This window comes from Oryctolagus cuniculus, chromosome 6, assembly GCF_051225735.1.
Source record: "Oryctolagus cuniculus isolate XC-2025 breed Fujian yellow rabbit chromosome 6, ASM5122573v1, whole genome shotgun sequence".
Taxonomy (NCBI): domain Eukaryota; kingdom Metazoa; phylum Chordata; class Mammalia; order Lagomorpha; family Leporidae; genus Oryctolagus; species Oryctolagus cuniculus.
Window position 1 is genome coordinate 149,415,177 of NC_142872.1, and position 24,717 is coordinate 149,439,893.

The 24,717-nt window shown below is 43.7% G+C and overlaps 2 protein-coding genes, 2 long non-coding RNA genes and 1 pseudogene across 22 annotated transcripts in view; 2 read left to right on the forward strand and 3 right to left on the reverse strand.

The window, feature by feature from the left end:
• The window catches only part of LOC138849977 (uncharacterized), a 40,392-nt gene extending 37,019 nt beyond the window's left edge, over positions 1-3,373 (forward strand). The window contains exon 2 of the long non-coding RNA XR_011389324.2: positions 2,839-3,373. This is a non-coding gene — a long non-coding RNA (uncharacterized LOC138849977). The remainder of the gene's footprint in view (positions 1-2,838) is intronic.
• ZHX1 (zinc fingers and homeoboxes 1) overlaps positions 1-5,987 on the reverse strand; it is a 31,804-nt gene extending 25,817 nt beyond the window's left edge. For 2 of the 12 annotated variants that reach the window (XR_007919160.3, XM_017341513.3), the window contains exon 1: positions 5,177-5,521. The gene's annotated coding sequence lies outside the window, so the exon portion shown is untranslated. Of the gene's footprint in view, positions 1-4,938; positions 4,986-5,176; positions 5,522-5,754; positions 5,831-5,923 lie in introns of those variants that run through there. The other 10 variants (XR_016236571.1, XM_070075459.2, XR_016236570.1 and 7 more) reach the window with 9 other exon arrangements.
• Positions 5,616-11,193, forward strand: LOC138849978 (uncharacterized). Its single transcript, XR_011389325.1, has 2 exons — positions 5,616-5,735; positions 10,819-11,193. It is a non-coding gene; the product is annotated as an uncharacterized LOC138849978 (long non-coding RNA).
• A 4,050-nt stretch (positions 11,194-15,243) lies between these two features.
• On the reverse strand, positions 15,244-15,786 carry LOC138850099 (small ribosomal subunit protein uS8 pseudogene; annotated as a pseudogene).
• A 2,150-nt stretch (positions 15,787-17,936) lies between these two features.
• ATAD2 (ATPase family AAA domain containing 2) overlaps positions 17,937-24,717 on the reverse strand; it is a 93,410-nt gene continuing 86,629 nt past the window's right edge. For 7 of the 8 annotated variants that reach the window (XM_070075455.2, XM_089336458.1, XM_070075454.2 and 4 more), the window contains 4 exons: positions 23,220-23,612; positions 21,381-21,514; positions 19,864-19,992; positions 17,937-19,177 (listed from right to left, as the gene is read on the reverse strand). In XM_070075455.2, the coding sequence (XP_069931556.1) occupies positions 19,133-19,177; positions 19,864-19,992; positions 21,381-21,514; positions 23,220-23,612 (701 nt within the window). In that variant the 3' untranslated portion in view covers positions 17,937-19,132. The remainder of the gene's footprint in view (positions 19,178-19,863; positions 19,993-21,380; positions 21,515-23,219; positions 23,613-24,717) is intronic. The other variant, XM_089336457.1, reaches the window with a different exon arrangement.

The window sequence follows — 24,717 nt, forward strand, 5'->3', positions numbered from 1 at the left end:
GAATTCTGGACTCCTGGCTTTGGTCTGGCCTAGTCCTGGACATTGTGGCCATTTGGGGAGTGAACTAGTAAACGGAAAATCTCTCTCTCTCTCTCTCTTCCCCTTTCAAATAAATAAATAAATCTTTAAAAAAGAAAATTCAGATCAGTATCCAAAAATGTGATAGTATATTACCCAGGTAGTTTAACCAATCAGATAATTTTATAAAAACTATAACTGCTCCTCTTACTAGAATAACAGTACATAATGCTTGTGAAGAGTTACAGCATATTTGTTATTGTTCTTGAATCACTGATACTCTGTACAGTGAATGAATAATGACAGCTTTCCTGAAATGCCTTATCTTTTGACTCTTGCCACCATTAAATATAAGTTTCTGAACAGCCCTCTTTAAGAATATATCTATCCTCTAACAAAATATCTCCAGGCTAAGTTAAAACTGAGGCTGAATAATTAATTATACTATTTTCATGAAAAGCAAAAGAGCATTTTTTCTGGTAGCCCCAGTGGAGTATCCTGTTATCTGTGCAGTCTGAGATTCTACAGTTTCATTTCCTGGTATCTCCTTGTTCAGTCGCTCCTTAGCCATCCATCGGCAGGATATGGACTAGAAGAGAGGACAGGAAACAGCTGCCAAAGAGGGGAGGTTATTTTCCAAAATGAATTATTAATATTGTAGGAAATTGGTAACCTATTCCAATCCCTTCTGAAATCATTCATCAAACGCAGGCTGTTTTACCGAATGAGTGTCTCTCGGGGAGAGCTGCCAAGACATGCAAAGGCACAAGGCAACTAACTATATGAGTAACAAATGAGGTCCTCAATACTTCTGAATGAAAAGCTCCTATTTGCCTGATGTTGTTTCAGTTCCTGATACTGGGGTTACTGTGGAACACTTCTAGTTCAAAGTATTTTTTTAATTTAGAATGAGCACAGTTCAAAAATTAAAGAGTTCATCTTACCATGTACATTATATAATAAAACATAACAAGATATTCTTAACGTAGATGGATTTTAAAGACTAAGAGCCTCTGAAACAGACTGGATTGAAATCCCAGCACTATCTCGTCGTAGCTGTGTGGCTTCAGACAAATGAGGCCTATCTGTGCCTCAGCCCCCTCATCTATAAAATGGGGCTAATTACAGCATCTACCTAACAAGGTTGTTGTGAAGACTGAAGGAAGTAACACATATAAAGTTTTTAGAATTCTTCCTAGTACTTAGGAAGAACAAGATGGATGTTAGACTTTTCTTACTTTTATTTAAAGTATCAACTTCAAGTTATATAACAAAGGAAGGCTGTGTTTAAAATCGCCAAATGTTGAACAAATCTGGGTAACAATCAAGCAATAAACTATTTTTTATTTCATACCTTTGAGTATGTTAAATAATGCTGGCACAAGTTGGCTTTAACATGTAGACATTAATCAATCATAATTTAATCCCCTCTACACACATTTTTCCTCTGACTTTAGCTTCAAAATGAATCACTACTGGATGATACATTTTAAGGGGTATTTAAGAGAATAAACCGCTCATACAAATATTCTTAGAGTAATAAGGAAAAATTGCTCGCTTCTCCTCACTTCCAAGTAATCTATGCCCAGTAAGCTAAATCAACAACACCACAAACTTCTTAACAATATTGTGCAGTAAATGGGAACAGTTTTAGCATAGAAAAAAAAGCATAATTATGAAGATAGTGCTTAGAAATATCCGAACCTCCTATGTTCTTTCATTTCTCACAGCAACCAAAAAAGGAAAAAAAAGACCGTTAGAAAGGGGAAAGTAGGAGTAAAAATCATGTAGGAAATGGGAAATCACCAAAATTTAATGGAAGAGTTTTATTTAATTGAAAATGGTAAATCTTTATGAAACACCTACCACTTTAACATTTTGTTACATAAGCATTGATAGTTTTTAAAAATCTAAATCTAAAAAGTGAAAATAAAAATCCTCCATTAAAAATTATTTAACTAGCTCCTCTGAATAAATGTCATTCTTAAACTAGTCCTACCAACTGCTTTTCCAGAGAACATTACATTTGTTTAGGCCAAGGGTATGTATCTGTTACAGATCTTCATGCATATACACATTTCTACTTTATACCTCATGAATGCATTATGGAATACTGACTACATAAAATGCCAAGATTAAGTGTCTTAAAACCAAAACCTGGCAACTACATAAAAATTTACACATTAACATTTACTTTAAAAATAAACCGTATAAAATACAGATTTCCAAAATGTAAGTGAAAATGTATATCCAGAAAAGTAATCTAAATTAGCAACCTCAGTCATGTAAATCTGATTACTCATCACTACAAATGTATCAGAGCAGCAAAGATACAATAAAATACATTAGTAACATTACAGAAACACTGGCTCTTATTCAAAGGCTAGTCATGATTTTAAAAATACATTTAAATTACTTTCAAAAACATATCATTCCAAAGCCCTCCCTAAATAATTGCATTGACTCTGATATTAGATTAAAAACTAGATTAGATACAGAACTTTCAACATGCTTAATATTCGAGTAAACTCTTTTGCTGTAGCACAAATAAAAGGGTGATTTCCTCAACTACATTTGTGATCATTTATGTCATTTTAAGAGCATTTTTAATTAAGTATTAAGTCATAACTAACAGCAAACTAAGTCTTAAATGCTACATTGTGTGCCCAATTAACAGAAGAAAGAAAATATGTGACACATGGTAACATTCTTTTCCCACCTTAAAGTGAAATATAATATAAAAGGGAGAAAAATGTTCAGAACGAACCACCTCCTTATGCTATTTTAATTGACAAAATAATTGTAAAACTTTGTTCACAGTTACCCACAAAAAGAACTTACAAGTATCATTCAAGGTGAAACCACTGCTACATCATTCAGGAACTACTCTCCAAACCCAGCGAAATAAGCTCACCCACAAGGGAAAGACATCTAGTAAGGAACCGTCACCGCACAGGCACACTTATGTGTTCGGCCTCAGCCCATCCACAAGCCATCTGGCATCAATGCTTCTCTGGTTCACCCGGCCTGATCTGTTCAGAATCGAACATAAAACTGGAGCTACACGCACTTTGAGAAAACCAAAGAACAGCACACATGTACAGTAATGTTCCAAATGCGAAGCTCCAAACTAGGTCATACTTTAACTGTCTCTAAAACCTTTTCAATAAAGACATTGAAGCTCTTTTGAAAATACAAGGAGGGCTCGAGGAACCTACATAAATCATAGCTATCACCAGGTATCCATCTCATTTTAATTTTCATTTTCTTATTTTAATCCTTAGTAAACAGATACTTCTAACAAACAAAAAAAAACTTCATTGAGAAATAAAATGCCACCATTTTTATATTGAAAGGACCGAACGCTGTGCATTTTACTTTGTCTAAAATTACGCTGCACAGTCCTCAAATGCTTAGCGGAAGCAGAGAAAAACTCCGAAGAAAATATTCTCAAAAGCTCTTCCTCGTTTTCACCCTGTTTACCGCACTACTGTCATCGGCAGCACTTAGATTTCTTTTGCTTAACATCAGGAGTCGGAATCGGTACTTGAGAAATTACAGTAGCCTAGGAGTGCACCAGCGGCAGCGTGCCTGTTAAACCCAACTCCGGCTCCTCCTCACCACCAGCATGAAATCGGGCTGACTTTCCAGAAACAAAGGTAATTCACGGAGCACCATGTAATACAAGTCAAAGCTTTCAGACAAAGACCAACGGGGACACATCTCAAGGCGCACTTCCACATGGGCTGCCCTCACAGGCACACTCGTCCAGCCCAGCAGCCACCGCTCCTGCGTCCTCCTCCCTAACCAGGAGCCGCCGCACCTTTCCCCATCTGGGGATTTTCCTTTTTCCCCACCATACTAACCTCCAAGGGAGCTACTTCTTTCTTTCAAGTTTCACGGAATCGCAACCCAATCAATCATGAAGTCTCGACTAGCCTTCCCCTGACATGTTTCTTTCTCGGATTAGCTCTTCCCATCTTTTTTAAAACGAATCGGGGTGACATGACGGCAGACGACTGCGGACTGCTTGCTCTGCCAGATCCCGTCCCCTTTTTCCTCCATCCCCATTCTGCTCTTCTAAATCTCTCTCGGACGCCTTCCAAGAGGTCTGATCACCATCCTAAGCTAAGGGCATCCAACGAAATCTGTGCCTCCTGGGGTGGGGGGTGGGGGTCGCTCTTCCCTCACTGTTGCCCACGGAGGTGGGGGTGGCGTACCGGAACAAAGAATTTTAAGTCCCTTTACTTGGAACTTTGGTGCCAATACACAGGGCTAGGGCATCCCCCAGGGCTCTTCTTTCCTGCCATTAGCCCACGTTCCGCGCACATCCCCCTCCCAACCTTTCATTCCCCTCAAGGAACTGGCTGCCTCCAGGCCCTACAGCTTGGAGGATCTCCTAGGCCAGTCTCCCACCCCCGCCACCCCCCTCCAGCCCCACCCCCGTTCTGCCTATTGAAAAGGCCACACAGCATTCCCATCCTCTTTAATCAACTCCCCCCAGCCCGCCCCAAATCCCAGGCCTTCCTGAACCTCTTAATACAGTCTCATCCCAAGTGGAGGCACAGCCGTCCCTGAACTGGGGGTGCAGCCTTCCCCGGAAGGGTTTCCGGGGCGCCAACCCCAAAGCCAGTGCGCTCAGCCCCAGCTAGAAAATCGCTTCCCAGTCTCCGAGAAGCCGAGCCCCACGAGGCGGCCACACGCCCCCGAGGGCCCGCAACCTTGCTGGGGTCCTCCATCCCCCGCGGCGGCGTCCTCAGGGAAACCCAAGCCCTCACTCCGCTCAACAGCCCCAAGTTGCCCAATGCTCGCTCAAGCGGGGGTCGAGGGGGAGGCCGAGGTTTTTTCCCTCATAGAACGCCCGCCCCCCAGCTCCCTCCACCGTGCAGAACCCCTGAGAGCGAAGCAGGCTGCGGCTACCTCCGCGGAGGCGACTCCGTCGCGCGGCAGGCCCCGTCCCTCCCCCACGAACGCCCCGCGCCGGGTCCGCCCAGCCGCCCGCCGCAGCGAGCGGGCTCAGCCCCCGGGGTCTCTGCCCTCGAGCCGCCCTCCTGCGGCCCACCCCGCGCCGCTCGCTTCCTCCCGGCCGGCCGAGAGCTCCGCGCTCCGCTTCCCACCCGCAGCCTGGGGTGTCCGGGCCCACTCGTCGAGTCGCTACCTGCAGGGGCCGCCGCGCCTCTCAGCGCCCCGCCGCCGCCATCTTGCATTTCAAACCGGCTGCACTTTTCAGGGAGTCAACTCTGACCTGTGAACCCTAAACCCGGAACCACTTGGCCGGCCCCGCAGACCAGCCTCAGCGGCTGTGGCTGCCCAGCCAAGCGAGGGGGACCCGGGGTAGGGGTGCGAGGAGAGGCGCGCGCCCCCGCGGCCGTCCGGGGGGCAGAGGGGGAGGAGAGAGCCGGCCGAGGCGGGGCCCTCCCGCGCGCGCGCCCTCCGCGCGCCCCCACCCCGCGCCGCGCCGGGATCTCCACACCCGGACCCTGCAGCTCCCCTGGGGTTCGACCCAACAGCTACCCGGGGATTGGCGCGCCGCAGGCGCCAGGGAGCCGCCCCTCCTCCTGTCAACTGAAGCCCCGCCTCCTGTCAGGAGGAGCCCCGCCTCCCCGGGTCCCGTAACTGCCCAGCCCCTTGCCCAGCGATAGCTCCGCCCGCTGTCGGCAGAAGCCTCGTCGTCTCTCCGGCCAGTCCAGAAGGCTGTCGCCGCCGGAATCGGAGAGGTAGGCATGGTCTCCTCACCGAGACGCCCCTTGTCATCATCAGCCCCATCTCCTGCCGGCCGTCCTACTCAAGCCCCGCCCCCTGCGGGACGCCCCGCCCACTGTCAGTGGCAGCTCCGCCCTTGTGAGAGGCCAGGCGTTCCACCCCCTTGTCCACCGTGGTCTCGCCCCTGTCACTGCAGCCCCACCTCTTCTTGCCTCCGGTCCCGCGGCCACCGAAAAGTTCAGTTCGACCTCACTTTGGAGCCGCCCTCTGCTCCCCGTCCCCTCACGCGTCACTCCCGGAGGCCGTCCAAGTCCTGCCCTGCAAACCCAGACCGCTTCGCTGTGGTCCAGCCCCGCGGCGGGGGCCGGCTGGGCTGTCGGGAAACCGGCCGGCGTCCCAGCGCCTGCCCGCACGCTTCGCACCGTTCGGGCGCAGCGTGCGAGCCGGAGCCAGGAGAGGCGCCCGGCCCTGGGGCCGCTGCGCGCGGATTCGCGGGCCTGGGCGTGGGAGCGCGCTCTTTGGCGCCGGGGTGAGGATTCCCCGCCCCCAGCCCCGCCAGGGACCCTTTGTGCTTGGACAGCCGGGCGCTGGAGCCGCATGAATCCTAGCACTCGCCGTGGCGCCAAGCGAAAGGCCGGCTGTGGGCGTCGGCGTCCGCCAGCGTTTTGTGAGTGGGTTTGGACACCTAGTGCGCGCCGAGGCTGACCGATCGTGGGAGCAGAGGGACCTCAGCCCAGCGCCCTGGACGCACACCCGGAGTGTCAGCACAGCCTTACCTCGCTAGGAATTAAACTCAGAGTAAACTGCCCGCACGAATTCAAGGAACCAGTGTAAGGCAGTAGTAGTATAAAGGTGAAGAGAGTCGTTTATGAGGATCCTGTTCTAATATCAATTAAAAATATAAAATGATAGGGTTTTCGCCATGTAAGTACCCAGGCACCGATCAAAGAACTGCTGAAGAAAAAGTGCGCCCTGACATTTCTCTGCGCCCCCTAGGGACGGTGCTGCGCCCACAAAGAACCTCTGGGACTTTCAGGGATGAAAATGTTTAAAATAGAGAAATTTATTCTTTTGTTCATTGATTTAACGACTAGGCTTTTTTAAGATTTATTTATTTGAAAGTCAAAGTTACACAGAGAGAGGAGAGGCAGAGAGAGAGGTCTTCCATCTGCTGGTTCACCCCCAAATTGGCCACAACAGCCGGAGCTGCACCGATCCGAAGACAGGAGCCAGGAGCTTCTTCTGGGTCTCCCACGTGGGTGCAGGGGCCCAAGGACTTGGACCACCCTCTACTTCTTTCCCAGGCCATAGCAGAGAGCTGGATCGGAAGTGGAGCAGCCAGGACTTGAACGGGCGCCTATAAGGGATGCCAGCGCTGCAGGGGGGTGACTTTACCCACTATGCCACAGTCCCGGCTCCTAGGCTATTTATTTATTTATTTATTTATTTTAGCATCAGTGCATGCCATATACGGTGGGAGAAGTAAAGCTAAATTAGGCAACATTCCTGTTTTCCAGGAGTTTATTGCAACCTAGTAGCCAAGCAAAAACCCTGACCATAGAAATGCTTGGAAGTGAAAGGTAGGGGACAAGGGATCAAGGGGAGACCCTTCTAAGGATGTCGGGGATGCAGATAAACTTCGCTTCTCTCTTTCTCCTCTCTTCCTTTTCTTTTTAACAAAGATTTGAAAGACAGGGACAGAGCTCTCCCATCTGCTGGTCCACACACCAAACACCCATGGCTGAGCTGTGCTGCAGCCAGGAGCCGGGCACTCAGCCCAGGTCGCCCAGCTGGGTGGCAGTGACCCAAACACCCGAGCCTGCCTGTCACCTCCTGCCTCCAGGGTGCGCATTGGCAGAAGCGGGCTCTCCTCCTTTTCTTTCATCTTCCTCCTCCTTTCCCTCTGCCTCGTCTTCTTCAACACCCCAGTTTATAGTCACCTCCTTCTCTCTGTGAGCTGTCTCCTTGGCTCACTGCCCAGTGCCAGCAGCCCAGAATCCTGCCAGTGTAAGGTCACGCCTACAGGGCAGTTCTGTCCATGAAAACAAATTCCACGGCACAGTGCTGAAAACAATGTCCTTAGTTTAAGTTGCTGCGAATTATTTGGTCTGCCTGTGCAAAGCAAGACTGTTCTCACCACCACTCGACAAGACTGGTTGCACACTTAAGCAGTATGAATGTATGTTTAGCATAGCAGATTGTGCCAGCCCACATAAATCTGTTTAGAGATCATGCTTGCAGAGTAACTTGTTTGTATTAAAATAAATTCATTTATAAAAATTGTAAATATGACTGATTTTAACAGCTGCGTGGCTCCAGAAGCAAGTGTCTACCCATGGACTGGCACAATTAGAAGAGTCTAGATTTTTTTTATGCATATGTTTTGCGGTTTGTTATACACAGACTGGTATGGCAAATCTTCAGTACTGTTAGAGATGAGAAGTTGTTCAGCAGGATTTAAAAAGCGCAGCGCTTTTGCTATTCAGAGCCTCTTCCACCCTTGTAAAAAAAAAATGAGAAAAAATATTTGTAGGAAGTGAAGCGCTTTGAATAAAAAGTTCTCAGTGCTGGTATCCTCTGAGGAACAGATTTCCGACAGCACTTTTTGTAGTGGCTCCCTTCTGTTATTATTTCTCTCTCTTGCAAAAAAAAAGGCCTTGTAAAAACATGGTAACATGAAACAGGCCTGCCAAAAAGACATCACCCTGAGACATTTTAAACTTTTAACCATGGTTAGGTGAACTTGAGAATTTAGCCCTAGTGGAATGTTCCCACGGTTTTCTTCAATGGCCACTCCAGAAGGTAAACAAAAGGTTCCTGCCGAAGCTACTGCAGCTGAACAGTTTCAGAATCCACTCGGGGTCCAGTCATTTTATTTTCCTCTTTGTGTTTTCTATAATAATAATAATAATGACAATAGCGAAAGTAAAAAATGAGTTGATATTCTTGCTACTTATAAAATGCCCTCCCCACTCCACTCCTCCCCTTTCTATATCGAGTATTACACCATACATGGGACTATACTACTATAAATACAAAACAAAAAACATGAAGGAAAAATTGATTTCTCAGTATTTATTCCAGGAGTATCACTTTGACACACTTTGTATTTTAATCTTGTTGTCATATGGGTTATTTCACTCCTTGGTGTATAAATATTTACACCAAAAAGTTTAGTGAATGTGTCAGTGCTATTTCTTAAAAAAAAAAAAAAAAAGGTAATTTTTTTAAACCTAAAATCTTAAAACACAAAAAATCCTAGGGTAACACCCAAATAGAAAGCAATACTAAAGTGAGAAAAGTGATTCACTGTGCTTCAAAATCTTAGCAGAGGAGTCTAAGATAACAGTCCTTAAATTTTAATATGTGTGAGAGTTATTGGGGAGCTTATTTTAAAAATGGGTCCTTAGGAGGTGGGCACTTAGCACAGGGAATAAGATGCAGTGTGCGTCACCCACATCCCATATGGCAATGTCTGCCTTCAAGTCACAGCTGTGGTTTCCTTTTTTTTTTTTTTAAAGATTTATTTATTTATTTGAAAGAGTTACATAGAGAAGGAGAGGTAGAGAGAGAGATCTTTCATCCGCTAGTTCACTCCCCAGTGGGCCATCTTCCACTGCTTGCACAGGCCATAGCAGAGAGCTGGATTGGAAGTGGAGCAGCCAGGACTCAAATCGGTGCCCATGTGGGATGTCGGCACTGCAGGCAGTGGCTTTACCTGCTACGCCACGGCGCCAGTCCCTCAGCTGTGGTTTCAATTCCAACTTTTGACTAACGAACACCCTGCAAGGCACAAGGTAACACAGCTCAAGTATGTGGGTCTTCATCACTCACGCAGGAAACTCAGGTTAAGTTCCAAGCTCCTAGCCTAGCCCTGGCCATTGGAGGCATTTGGAGAGTGAACCACTGGATAGAAGAAATGTGTGTTTCAAAAAAAAAAAAAAAAAAAAAAAAAGATTCTCAGACTCCACTGTCAGAATCTAATTCAATGGACTTTGGATGAAGCTGTGAACCTGCACTTGATATGCAACTGGTGATATGCAACTCCTTATATAAGTGAGCCAGGGACCTCACTTTGGAAATACTGATCTAACAAATACTTGGGCCAACGCTGGGCTGCAGTGGGTTAAGCTGCCATCTGCAGTGTCAACCTCTCATATGAGTTCCGGTTCGAGTCCTGACTGCTCCACTGCCAATCCACCTCCCTGCTAATGTGCCTGGGAAAGCAGCGGAAGACGGCCCAGCTGTTTCACTTCCAATCTAGCTCTCTGCTAACGTGCCTGGGAAAGCAGTTGAAGATAACCCAAGCTCTTATGCCCCTGCACCCACGTGGGAGAGAGAGAGAGGTCTTCCATCTGATGTTTCACTCCCCAGTTGGCCACAATGGCCGGAGCTGCATTGGTCCGAAGCTAGGAACCAGGAGCTTCTTCTGGGTCTCCCACATGGGTGCAGGGGCCCAAGCACTTGGGCCATCTTCTACTGCTTTCCCAGGCTATAACGGAGAGCTAGATTGGAAGTGGGGCAGCCGGGACTCAAACCAGCACTCATAGGAGATGCCAGCACTGGAGGTGGCAGCTTTACCTGCTATGCCACAGTGCCAGCCCCCTTGATCTCATTTTAATTATGAATGTTATAAATTGAAAATATAGACCAAGGATGGCATTGTGGCATAGTGAGTTAAGCCACACCTGCAATGCCAGTATCCCATATGGGTGCTAATTCGTGTCCTGGCTGCTCCACTTTCAATTCAGCTCCCTGCGAATGGTCTGGAAAAGCAGCAGAAGATGGCCCATGGGAGACCCAGAAGAAGCTCCTGGTTCGTGACTTTGGCCTGGCCCAGTCCTGGGTGTGTGGCCATTTGGGGAGTGAACCAGAGGAAGTCTCCCTCTGTTTCTCCCTCTCTCTCTGTAATTCTCTCAAATAAATAAATCTTGAAACAAAATAATTTTCCCCTCTGTTTCATAGCTGGATGATACATAATTCACAGCCATCAAGGAAATGTAATTACTAAGTTCATATTACAAACATACCTTTCTTTCTGATCACACAGATAAATTTACAGGCCTTTTAACAATCTTCTTGAAAATATTTGTCCAGGGGCTGACGCTGTGGCGTAGCAGGTAAAGCTGCCACCTGCAGTGCCGGCATCCCATATGGTCACCAGTTCGAGACCCAGCTGCTCCACTTCTGATCTAGCTCTCTGCCATGGCCTGGGAAAGCAATGGAAGATGGCCCAAGTCTTTGGGCCCCTGCACCAGCATGGGAGACCCAGAAGAAATGTGGCTCTTGCCTTCAGATAGGCACAGCTCCGTTGCAGCCAACTGGGGGAGTGAACCAGTCGATGGAAGACTTTCTCTGTCTCTCCTCTCTGTGTAATTCAGACTTTCAAGTAAATAAGTAAATGAAAAATAAAATATTTGTCCAAAGGCAGTTGAAGGATGATATAACAAATAAAATAAATCTACAATCTTTGTTTAGATACTTTTTCTGATCTTTTGGGGCTTTCCTTTAGATATTACACATCTCATAATTAAAATAATTTTAATATTATTTTTAAAGTTGTTTTAACATTTTTATAAAATGTTTTTATTATCAAGGGAGTATAATCACGGCAGAAACTTTAAAAAATATAGATAAGAATCCATCCTTTTTCTTTTTTTTTTTTTTTTTTACTTCCTAGCCACTATAAACATTTCAGTGGTATTTCCAGGTTGGCTATTTTTAGATGAGAGAAAATGCGTAGTTATTTCTGTTTCTTCTCCTGAAAGGTGATTTTGTCTAAGAATATTAGAAAATTACATTTTAGATATAGACACTTTCATTTAGTTAGCATTTTAGTGATTAGGTTCATGCATCAGCTGTGAGGTGAAGGTTCAGAGGAAACCAAGGAAACTGAATGAGGGTGGCAATTTACATTTTCTCTCCAGCAGGGTGGGGAAAGAGACTTAGGGAAAATTTAAGGAAGCAACAGAAACACACACACACATGCTGTGGTCCTAAGTATAAGGCAGGTAGACTGCATGGAACAAACAATTACAGACCATGAGACTGGGGGCATCTTATTTTTCTTCCTAAGTGAAGTAAAAGCTTTTTTTTTTCTAATATGATTTTCTAAAATATTCACTACAGCAAATTGCTATAATTAGGATTCATCACACATAATCAGCTTCCAAATTATTTCATGAATACATTATCTACTGAAATGAGCGCTGCCCCCACCTCTTCCCCCAAGTCGATCTTCGAGCCAGTTGAAGTTTCACAATGGTCCTTTAAACTAATGCTTGTGGCTCAGGGGTCTGTGTGTCCAGGGTGCCCACGTCTGGCTCTCTGGCCCACTAAATGTTTTAATCCCGTGTCTTTCAGACATTCAAATCATTTTAATTCCGCATGTGCTCTGAAGGTAGAAGTATTCCAAGAGCCTCTTGCTGCATGTTAAGTGCTGTTCTCTGACTCCTCGCCAGAGCTGGGATGTTGGCAGGGCTGATTGCTCAAATGTAGTGATCTCACTTCCAACCCTTGCACATAAAACTACAGAGCCTAAACAAAGCTTCCAGATTCTTCTTCTCAAAAACAGAATCAAAACATAACATTGCTACAAAATAAAACAATCTTTAAAATGGGAAGAAAATGAACAATAAAATGGTTATGCTCTCATAATAAAATATTGAGGACATCAATGGTTTGTAGTTCAATGGCTGGGAAAACGAAAAAAAAAAGTTCTTTTTATTGTCAGAACAGTTCATGTTTTTCTTTTACAAAGAGTGTCTTGGGTTAGGCTCCCCGTAAAGTGGAGCCCGAGTAAAGGACATAAAGTGAATGGTTTATGAGTATTTAGTGAGAAAGGGCAAAGGAACCAAAATGTAGTTTTGTGTTTTTTTTTTTTTTTTTTTTTTTTGACAGGCAGAGTGGACATTGAGAGAGAGAGACAGAAAGGTCTTCCTTTTGCCGTTGGGTCACCCTCCAATGGCCGCTGCAGCCAGCGCACTACGCTGATCCGATGGCAGGAGCCAGGTGCTTATCCTGGTCTCCCATGGGGTGCAGGGCCCAAGCACTTGGGCCATCCTCCACTGCACTCCCTGGCCACAGCAGAGAGCTGGCCTGGAAGAGGGGCAACCGGGACAGAATCGGGCACCCCAACCGGGACTAGAACCCGGTGTGCCGGCGCCGCAAGGTGGAGGATTAGCCTATTGAGCCGTGGCGCCGGCCTGAAAAGTAGTTTCAAGCAGGGTATTGCTCTGGGACTCAGGACTCAACTAAAGGGAGAATCTAAGTGTAGAGCACACATTAGAGATATTCTAAAGAGGCAGTGAACAGGAGCTTATTCACCAAGCTCGTTCATTTCTTTTTAAGAAATGCCTTTTTTTAAAGATTTTATTTATGTCAAAGACAGAGTTACAGAGAGAGGTAGAGGCAGAGAGAGAGAGAGAGAGAGAGAGAGAGAGAGAGAGGAGACAGAAAGGTCTTCCTTCCATTGGTTCACTCCCCAGATGGCCGCAACGGCTGGAGCTGCGCTGATCTGAAGCCAGGAGCCAGGAGCCAGGAGCTTCCTCCGGGTCTCCCACGTGGGTGCAGGGGCCCAAGGGCTTGGACCATCCTCTACTGCTTTCCCAGGCCACAGCAGAGAGCTGGACTGGAAGAGGAGCAACGGGGACTAGAACCCGGGGTGCCAGTGCCGCAGGCAGAGGATTAGCTTAGTGAGCCGTGGCACCGGCCATAAATAGAATCTTTTGAAAAACTGACTTTTTGTCACAGTTCTAAATATAAAACTTAAAATGATAAAACTTATAGAAAACAGGCCGGCACCATGGCTCACTTGGCTAATCTTCCGCCTGTGGCGCCGGCACTCTAGGTTCTAGTCCCGGTTGGGGTGCCGGATTCTGTCCCGGTTGCTCCTCTTCCAGTCCAGTTCTCTGCTGTGGCCCGGGAGTGCAGTGGAGGATGGCCCAAGTGCTTGGGCCCTACACCCACATGGGAGACCAGGAGGAAGCACCTGGCTCCTGACTTCAGATCGGCACAGCGCCAGCCGTAGCGGCCATTAGGGGGGGTGACCCAACGGAAAAGGAAGACCTCTCTCTCTCTGGGAAAAAAAAAAAAAAAAAAAACTTATAGAAAACAAAAGAATTTTTGTGATGTTTAGTGAAACAAAGATTAAATATCAAAAGCATGATTTATAACAATGAATTTCTACTTTATTAAAATTAAAAACTTCTGCCTTTTGATATGTATTACTAAGATGTTGAAAAGACAAGTCCCGGGGGCCAGCACTGTAGCACAGTAGGTTACTCCTCCAACGGTGGCACTGGCATCCCATATGGGCGCCGGTTCTAGTCCCAGCTGCTCCTCTTCCAATCCAGTTCTTTGCTATGGCCTGGGATAGCAGTGGAGGATGGCCCAAGTGCTTGGGTCCCTGCACCTGCATGGGAGACTTGGAAGAAGCTCCTGATCAGCTCAGCTCCAGCCATTGCAGCCATTTGGAGAGTGAACCAACAGAAAGATCTTTGTGTCTCCCTCTGTCTGTAACTCTACCTCTCAAATAAATAAATAAAATCTTAAAAAAAAAAAATCAGACTGGGGGAAAATATCTGCAATGCTTATAAAGGACTTTCATCCAGACTATAGTCAATGGCTGGGACGGAGCTGCCTGACACTGAGAGCCAGGAACCCAATCCTGCTCCTAAATTTATCTTAATTCCATGGAACCCAATTACTTGAGCCATCACTGCTGCCTCCCTCAGTCTGCATGAGCGAGAAGCTGGAGTCAGGAGCTGAAGCCAGGCACTGAACCCAGGTACTCTGACCAGTGCCTTTTTAAATTTATTTATTAGAAAGGCAGAGTTAGTGGGGAAGAAATACACACACAGAGAGAGATCTTCCACCCATTGGCTTACTCCCCTTATGGTCACAGCAGCCAGGGCTGGGCCAGACTGAAGCCAGGAGTCAGGAACTCCATTCTGGTCTCCCACATGGTTGGCAGTGAGCTAAGCACTTTGTCATCCTCTGCTGCTTTCCAGGTACATTAGCAGGAAGCTGTACCAGAAGCAGGGCAGCCAAGACTTGAATCAGAGTTCTGATAAGAGATGCAGCATCATGATAGCCTAAGCCACTGTACCACAACACTGGCTCATGTAACCAATTTTTTTTTTTTAAAGATTTATTTGAAAGTCAGGGTTACACAGAGAGAGGAGTGGCAGAGAGAGAGCAACAGAGAGAGCAAGTGAGCGCTTCCATCTGCTGGCTCATTCCCCAGATGGCCAAAATGGCCAGAGCTGTGCCGATCCAAAGCCAGGAGCCAGAAGCCTCCTCTGGGTCTCCCATTCAGGTGCAGGGGCCCAAGGACTTGGGCCATCTTGTACTGCTTGCCCAGGCCATAGCAGAGAGCTGGACTGGAAGTGGAGCAGCCAGGACTCAAACTGGCACCCACAAGGGAAGCTGGCACTGCAGGCAGCAGCTTCACCTGCTACACCACAGCACTAGCCCCAAAGAGTACTTTTTTTTTTTTTTTTTTTTTTGTCCATTGAGTTTTTATTTGTATGTATGTGTTACATCCCTAGAAAAGGAATCCAGGATTATCCCTCCTGTGTGTTTTCATCATGCTTCTTAATGGTCCATGATGCCAGCTGAGGTTGTCAGTACAATGAAACCAAACTGGTGGGATGAAAGCAGATTATTCTGCCATTTTTCTAGCCCTTTCAACCGCACATCAAATCTGGGGCTGATCACGCCACATTTAAGCTGCCAGTGAGGTTCACAATTTTCCCAGCTCTGTGATCATCAATGATTTCAAATTCGCCAATGTAACCATGCTTCATCATCAGTTAGAAACCTGACAAGACTTTGGAGCAGTCTAACAAGAACCTGGCATTTGCCTCTTCTCAGCACTGTTGATGCTCTTGGGAACATTGGCCAGGAGGGGCGAGAGCATGGAGTTAGCCATCAGCAGGGACCGGAACTGATACCTACATGGATGTCATGCCAGTGCTGCAGGCAGAGGCTTAACCCACGTATGCCACAGCAGCTGCCCCTTTTTCTTGTTTTGCTGTATATCACAATTTCAAGATTTGTGTGTGTATGGGGGAGGGGGGGAAGCTTGACATTTTTTCAGCCTATCGGAGATTCCAGGCAAAACATAAACTATAGATTGCATTCTCTTGTCTCCTAACATTACCTGAAAATCCAGATGCTTCCAAGTGTATTAAATACATAACTTAGGTTATTGTTCACACAAAGCCCTTGGGAGACCACCTTCACAACTCTGGAACTATCCCTAATATGCACAAAGTGGGTATCTTCCAAACTTGACCAGCACTCATAAAAACCAAGGTCCTCAAAAAACATACACATCCACTGGCTTTGTGTTGAGTGTTAAGAGTTCTTTAGAATAGTTGTTGTTTATATAATATTTACTGAATTTCTTTCAGCAACATTTTGTAGTATCCATGTGTAAGTTGTTCATCTCTTGATAATATTCCAAGGTGTTTCATTGTTTCAGACAGTGTTGCAGATGGAGCTGTTTTAATTTGCTCTCCTTAGTTTACAGAAACACAGTTGATTTTTAGGCATAGGCCTTTAACCTGGCGGTTAAGCCCACATCCAAGATCAGAGTGCCTGCGTTTGATTTGGTGCTCCAGCTTCTGATTCTAGCTTTCTGCCAGTGTCAACCCTGGTAGGCAGCAGTAGTGGCTCCCATTCCTGCCTCTGTGTGGGAGATCTGGATTTAGTTCCTGGCTCTGTGTGTTTGCCCAAGGCATTGTGGGCATTTGGCGGGGGAAAGAACCAACATAAGGGAGTTCCTTAACTAAGTACAAATTATTGTTGCATGTTGATTTTCTATCCTGTAACTGTGTTGAATTTGCATATTATATCTAGCAGGCTTTTTGTGGGTTCTTTAGGATTTTCTATATATAATACATCACTTTTTGTTTTTTTTGACAGGCACAGTGGACAGTGAGAGAGAGAGACACACAGAGAGAAAGGTCTTCCTTTTGCCGTTGGTTCACCCTCCAATGGCCGCCGCGGCTGGCGCGCTGCGGCCGGCGCACTACGCTGATCCGAAGGCAGGAGCCAGGTGCTTCTCCTGGTTTCCCATGGGGTGCACGGCCCAGGCACCTGGGCCATCCTCCACTGCACTCCCTGGCCACGGCAGAGAGCTGGCGTGGAAGTGGGGCAACCGGGACAGAATCCAGCACCCCGACCGGGACTAGAACTAGCCTATTGTGGCCAATACATCACTTTCGATCTGGATGATTTTTCTTTTTCTTAATTGCTCTGAACTTCACTTTTCAGCAAAAAATAAGAAAAAACATTCTTACCTTGCAATTTCAGCAAGGTTTCAAACTCTACATAAGAATGCAGATAGAGTGCCGGCGCTGCGGCTCAGTAGGCTAAACCTCTGCCTTGCGGCGCTGGCACACCAGGTTCTAGTCCCGGTCGGGATGCTGGATTCTGTCCTGGTTGCCCCTCTTCCAGGCCAGCTCTCTGATGTGGCCTGGGAGTGCAGTGGAGGATGGCCCAAATCCTTGGGCCCTGCACCCCATGGGAGACCAGGAGAAGCACCTGGCTCCTGGCTTTGGATAGGTCGCGGTGCGCTGGACTCAGCGCACTGGCCGTGGCGGCCATTGGAGGGTGAACCAACGGCAAAAGGAAGACCTTTCTCTGTCTCTCTCACTGTCCACTCTGCCTGTCAAAAAAAAAAAAAAGAATGCAGATATACCATGTCTGGAATTTGTACATAATGTTAAGGGGGTGGGGGCACTTAGGCACATTAGTATTTATAGTTAAAAGCACACACATCTGCTGGCGCCGCGGTTCTAGTCCTGGTTGGGGCGCTGGATTCTGTCCCAGTTGTTCCTCTTCCAGTCCAGCTCCCTGTTGTGGCCCGGGAAGGCAGTGAAGGATGGCCCAAGTCCTTGGGCCCTGCACCCGCATGGGAGACCAGGAGGAAGCACCTGGCTCCTGGCTTCGGATTGGCACAGTATGCCAGCCATAGCGGCCACTGGGGGGGTGAACCAACGGAAAGGAAGACCTTTCTGTCTCTCTCTCAAAAAAAAGAAAAAAAAAAAAGCACACACATCATATAAACATTACAGTGTCAACAGCATTTTAAATTATGCACAGCAACATAGGAAAGAATACATTTTGCACTTGTTTTTCACTAAATTATCTTCAGTATGTTTTAATAAACTGAAAAAATTAGAAACAAACTTGAGAAGCAGTTCTCAGCTTTAAAATTTATTATACAAGCTGTACATACAATATGAAATCCTGGTTATAAAAGATGCATTTGGCAGAATAAGTTATAGTGAACTTAAACAAAAATGAGCATATATGTGTATCTCCAGTAATGTACACATATTTAAATCTTCTCAGTGACTGGCATTGCTGGATACATTACAGAAGATAGGATCTACTAATTAAAATACCCAAGTTGCTGAATTTTAGAAGTTTTTAACTACAATATTCAGATAAATCAACAAGAGGCAGGTTAATTCTGAACTGTTTCAGAATCCAGAATCTCTCGTTAGATTATCATTCACTTACTCCCCTCAAACAAGGTTGTACAAACTATCACCCCAACATCCCCAAAAAGAATATGCATGGGAATGAATGATTTCAGCTTTAAGAAAGAAATGCATTTTTGGTATTAATACAAAATTTAAATTTGTATTTATATAGTTGCATATAAAATGTATCAATATAACCTACACAATTTTAGAAATATAGAAAGGTTTTCAAAATAAAACTCTGTGCTATTAAAAAGATGTTTAACAAGGTAGTTATTAGATTGTTGTGAGATAATTATAAAAGTAAACAAAAATTTTTAAAAAATCTTTATTTAATCCGATTATAAAAATGTTTATCTAAGAACATTACTTCTGATATTTAAATGAAGAACTGTGGTGGAGTCAAAAGATGTTCAAGGGTCCTCCCGTAATCATGACTGGAATTCTGGCTTTAAGTGGATAAGCAATGATGTTAAAAGCAGATGGGAGAAGGACATGAAAGAAAACAAAAAAGACAAGAATGGCAAGGACACAGGGTTAGGTAAGTGTCTATTCTGATATAGTAAACTACTTTTAGGAAGAATAGAATTAAAAGTGCTCAATACAAAAATTTCAATGTTGCTAATTACTCTAAAGTGCCATAAAACTTTAGTTATCAAAATAACTTTATTAACAGTTGGCCAAATTTCAACTATTATTACAGTGCCTTGTTCAAGCAAACTTCCAATATTTATCAGTTCTCTTATATATGTAATTTACCTTACACATGTACATAAATACCAGCAATGTATAAATACTTTTACTATTAATTTTTTCCTTTATGATGCAGGATTTCATCTTGCATCAGTTATGTGGACATGTAAAGTGAATTAAATAGGAACTGAACATAAACAATATCGGATACCATAACATCATGATCTGGAAGAACTGAAGTTTTCTACCTCTTGCTCCATTTTCTAGATAAAGGATAAGAGAAAAAAGTAATATTAACATCCATTACATATCTGATAGTGAAAATAAAAATTACTTTTATAAATAACAATGTTAAACTGATTTGTGATGTAATTTCATTATTTAAATACCTTTGAAACGATTCCAAGATACATGTTAAATTCAAATAGCTATAATCAAGGTAGTGCTGTACTCTGAGATATTATTTTATATTTTGTAGGTACTAGTATGGTATAACCAATGTACCCTATTCTACTTTAGTAGGCATATATATACCTATTATATATGTGTATATATATGCACATACATATATAATATATACAACTATATTTAAAAATATCTATGCATATATATTAAACACTAGTGAGTACGTAGCAGGTACCAATTTATACCTTGTAAGCACTGGTAATGTGTTTGTACTATTTTTAGAAATTAGCACTTCAATACCTATCATAAAGTAAAATTATGTAAAGACAGGTAGTTCTATCAAAAAGGAACTATAGCTTCACTAACACAAACTAATGAAGTTCTAGATTTAAGAAATTTTGAATATTTGTACCTAGAATTATTACACATAGTAAAAATGGTCTCTGAATTCTTATAATCAGTTAATTTCTTACATAAATAAAACTTCAGCAATCTTATAATATATGACAACAAAGGATTAAAAAATTTCAACTCAGTTGTTTACCTGTATAAGTGTAGTTTTATCATAGTCCATGCGATGCTGATAAATACACTGGCTAATCACTGCATACAAATTTTCCAATTGCAATATATTGTATTTTTGACTTTTTTTCACAATGGTTTTCAAAAGATTCTAAAAGAAAACATGAATGATTATGTATGTGAAAGATAAATTCCCTGGGACAAGATATTTAATTTTGAAGGTTTGGGGAGTTGTTAACATATAAACCAGAGAGAACAGACCAAGCCATTTGATAAGACAGCGATCCTTTCTATTGTAAAAATTACAGCCAAGGTTATTAATTTCAATTCTAGCCATAATCATCTATAGATAAATTTAAAAAGATAATCTATAATAAAATTAACAGGGGCAAAACAGCAATACATCTGGGTCTCCCGTGTGGGAGTAGGGGCCCAAGGACTTGGGCCATCTTCTGCTGTTTTCCCAGGCAAGCCGGATCAGAGATGGAACAGCCAGGACTCAAACAGATGTGGCAGATTAACCCATTATACCACAGTGCTGGCCCTCGGATGCTAATTCTTATAAAAAGGATTCTATCTCATTATTGCTTTTTCTCATAAATGAATTGGACTTAGTGGAGTTCTTAGTAATTCCTCACTTATTTGGACTTGTCAGGGTGGAGAGTTCCAGATGTGAGATCACCTTTAAAAAGATGATGACTGTTCCAAGAGTACAAAAAAATGGAGCATACAAATAGACCAAAGAGGGCCAGCATTGTGGTGTAGCAGGTAAAGCTGCTGCCTGTTCCATCAGCACCCCAAATAGGCACTGGTTTGAGTCCTGGCTGCTCCACTTCTGATCCAACTCCCTACTAATGTGCCTGGTAAAGAACCAGAGGAGGGCCCCAGTGCTTAGGCCCCTGCATTCATGTGGGAGACCTGGAAGAAGCTCCTGGTTTCAGTGTTGCCCAGTCCTGGGTATTGCAGACATTTGGGGAGTGAACCAGTGGATGGAAGATCTTTCTGTAACTCTGCCTTTCAAGTTAAATAAAAACAAATAAATCTTAAATTAAAAAAAGCAAAAGAAATAGAACAAATGGTGAAAAAGCTCTGAGGAGCTTATAAAAGTAATTGAAGGCAGGGACGGTTTAATGACATAACAGTTAAGGAAGGAGGAGACTTATCAACAGTGTCAAATGGCAGAAAAAATTCAACAAAGGCCAAGTATTACTAGCTATTAGGATATCACTTTACTTGAGGAGTGAAGCTGAAAACCCAACTGAGGGAAATGGGTAGAGAAAAAGTAACAGCAACAAATAACTTAGCATCACATCAGAATTACTTAACAATTTTTTCTTTGCTCCTCACCAGTGATCCTTAGATATAATTCCTAATTTGGGAAAGGAGAAGAAGAAAAGCAATAAAGTGAAGTTGAGAAGAAGAGAAAAGTTTTAGTTTTTCTTCTAATTCCTATATAGACAGCCTGTAACTAGTCCACAATCCAGTGTTTGGGGATTCCTAATCTGCACAGTGAAGGCATTATTATTTCATTATACATACTTTCAGTCGCTCATGGTCTACAACAAGTGAGGGTGTTGGTTGAGAAAGAATTGCCAAAGCCTTTTCAACACTGATGAGTTGCTGTTGCTCAACTTGAGAACGTCTAGCTCGAGTCATTCGCAGAACACACATTTCTAGAATGAAAAGTTAAATACTGTTTGGTCCACAGACATTATAAAGCCTAAAATAAATATTAGGTAGCTCAACAATAGGGCATATTTACCAAGAACACAAACACCAATTCTGGCTTATTAATTCTTCCTAAGAGTATAACACTGAAACACTAAACTCTTGGGGAACAATTTAAGAAGTATTTCTCAATCTGATTATCTTAGGGGGACCATCAACAGGTTAGGCTTTTACTTAGGCATCAGACTCACAGAACTTAAGAGCTGGAAGAGACCTCAATAATCTAGAATAGGGGTTGCAAATTCCTACCCATGTGTGAAATCTATCATACCACGATAAAGAAAGCTTAGTAGATGTCACATCCATTTTACCTACCATCAATGTAATTTCCCCGCAGGATTGAGTAGTGATAGAGACTGTGTGGCCCCTTTCTAGCCTAAATTATTTATCTCTTATCAAGTCCTCAAATGAAAAAGTTTGCTGGTCCTTGATCACTCAAATGAGTCACTCATAGACTGTCAGCTGAGAAAAATGAAGCCTAAAGAAGTGAAGAGACATATCTTGGTTCTAAGACCCAACACCTTTTGACATCTAAGCAAGTACTGGTCCCACGGGTGTTCTTTTAAAAAAGGTAATGATAACACAAGCATCCCCACATGGGAATGCTGGTGTACCAGGAGGCAGCTTTACCTTCTTTGCCACAAAGCTGGCCCCTAACACTGCTTTGTATGACTAATATCAGGTATTTCCAAAATCCAAAAAATATACTACCAAAGTTTTGAGAAGATTCACCTCTAAACAATTCTATATGGGAAATTTTGCAGGTAGAACCATTGGAGTAAATATAAACTTAAGAACAACGGGGGTGAGTTAATTGTTTTGTATCACTCAGCAAAAATAACAGGAAACTGCTTATCTTGCTTAAAAATGAAAGGGTATTTTGCCAGCTTTTTAAAAGCTGCACAGCTAGGCCCTGAGCTACATGCTTTAGGTGGATTATTTTATTCAATTTCAAGCAGGGAGCCAGCACTAAGGCGTAGTGGGATATGATGTGCCACCTGCAGTGCTGGCATCCCATTATGTGTGCTGGTTTGAGTCCTGGCTACCCCACTTCCGATCCAGCTTCCGGCTAATGCACCTGGGAATGCAGCGGAGGATGGCCCAAGTGCCTGGGTTCCTGTGTTACTTGTGATAGACCTAGAAGAAGCTCCTGGCTCCTGGTTTCAGCCTGGCCTAGCCCTGGCTATTGCGGTCATCTGGGGAGTGCCCCAGTAGATTGAAGACTTCTCTCTCTCTTTTGGTGTTTCCCACTTGTAACTCTGCCTTTCAAATAAACAAAATAAATCTTAAAAAAACCAACCAAACAAAAACAAAACAAAACAAACAAAAAACAACACTACCCTGCAACTATCTACCCTAATTTTGCAGATAAGTAAACAGGCTAACAGGCTAAACTTCCTGCCCATGATCACAAGCTACTATACAGTGGACTAGAGGCTCAGACCCAGGTCTGTCTGATGTCAAAGTACACTGCCATCAGTGACTTATACTAGCTCTACACTAAGTAACAACGTTGTTTTTCTAATTAAGAAACAACTACACGGTAAAAGACAAAGAAAAAGCAATAAATTGAGAAGTAGTTGTTAAGGAACTCTGAGTAAAAGAATTTTTTACAATTAGCAAGCTGCTCTTTAATCAAGAAAAACTTACCCTTTGCTTCACTTTCCTCAGAACCATCTATTATCCGAGAGCCGGAAGCAGCTTCACTGCCAGCAATCTTATCTTTTCTCAATTCTGTACAAGCTGTAGTCTTTGCAGATTCTTCAAGTTCATTCTCGGTATTACAAGTACTTGAATTATTTCCCGATTCTATTTTGTAGTCAGAGGCATTTTGCTGCTTCTCATTTTCTTCCAATGAAGACTCTCCTGTGTTTCCAGTCTCATTATGGTCTACACTTGTATCTTGAGTTTCCTCTGTATCACTCTCGATTTTGTCATCTACCGCGTTTTGGCTATCTTCCTTTGCCTGTGATATCTTCCTTCGCTTTGTTATGGTGCCTACGTACCACTTTGACTTTTTCCGAATTTTTCTCTTCAACTGAGCTTCAATGAATTAAAAAAAAATTATAAAAGAAAATTCAACAATTTTCTAAATTCTAAAATAGAAAAATCCAGCTATATGAGAGAATGAAGCATTTGAGAAACCATAGTAATAATTTTGTATGGTTGGAATATAGAAACAAAAGTATAGTATTTTGGACAGAAATTGGAGAAGTGGGCAAGGTCCAGATCTTAACTTGTCATTCTAAGGAGTCTGGATTTTATCTTAAATACTCTGTCTGATGTACATTTTAGAACAATCACTTTCACAGCATTATGAGAAACTGCAAAGAAAGGCAAGCCTCACAATAGCCTATACTTACTAAGTGCTTACATGTATTAGGAACGTGTCTAACTCTGTCTGTACTGACTCATTACAATTTCATTACCCAAATAGATTTCTACCATAATCACCACCATTTTGTAGATCAAGAAACTAATGTACACACAGGTTAAATAGCCTGTCTAAGAGGAGAGGAGGTAAAACCACAATGCAATAGTCGTGGGGAGAAGTAGGTAAATATAGGAAGTAGAAATGACAAAGGGGAAACAGAGGATGGATTTGAGAAATTATAAAGAAAGAGACTTTTTAATAAAGATTTATTTACTTATTTGAAAGTCAAAGTTACACAGAGAGAGGAGAAGAAAGGGCAGAGAGATGATCCACTAGTTCACTCCCCAGTTGGCAGCAATGGCTGGAGCTGCGTGAATCTGGAACCAGGAGCCAGGAGCTTTCTCCGGGTCTCCTACGAGGGTGCAGGGGCCCAAGGATTTGGGCCATCTTCTACTGCTTTCCCAGGCCACAGCAGAGAGCTGGAGTGGAAGTGGAGCAGCTGGGGCTTGAACTGGTGCCCATATGGGATGCTAGCACTTCAGGCCAGCGCGTTAACCTGCGGCACCACAGCACCAGCCCCAGAAAGAGACTTTCTAGGACTTGGAAAATAAATGAAATGTTGGGAGGTAATAAAGTAATAGGAGTTAAAAGTGACTCTAGGACATGCAGGTGTTTAGCCTAGAAGTTAAGAGACCCATAAACTGTATCAGAGTACCTGGATTCAAAATCCAGTTCTAGCACCTGACCCTCGGAGGCAGTAGTGATGGCTCAAGT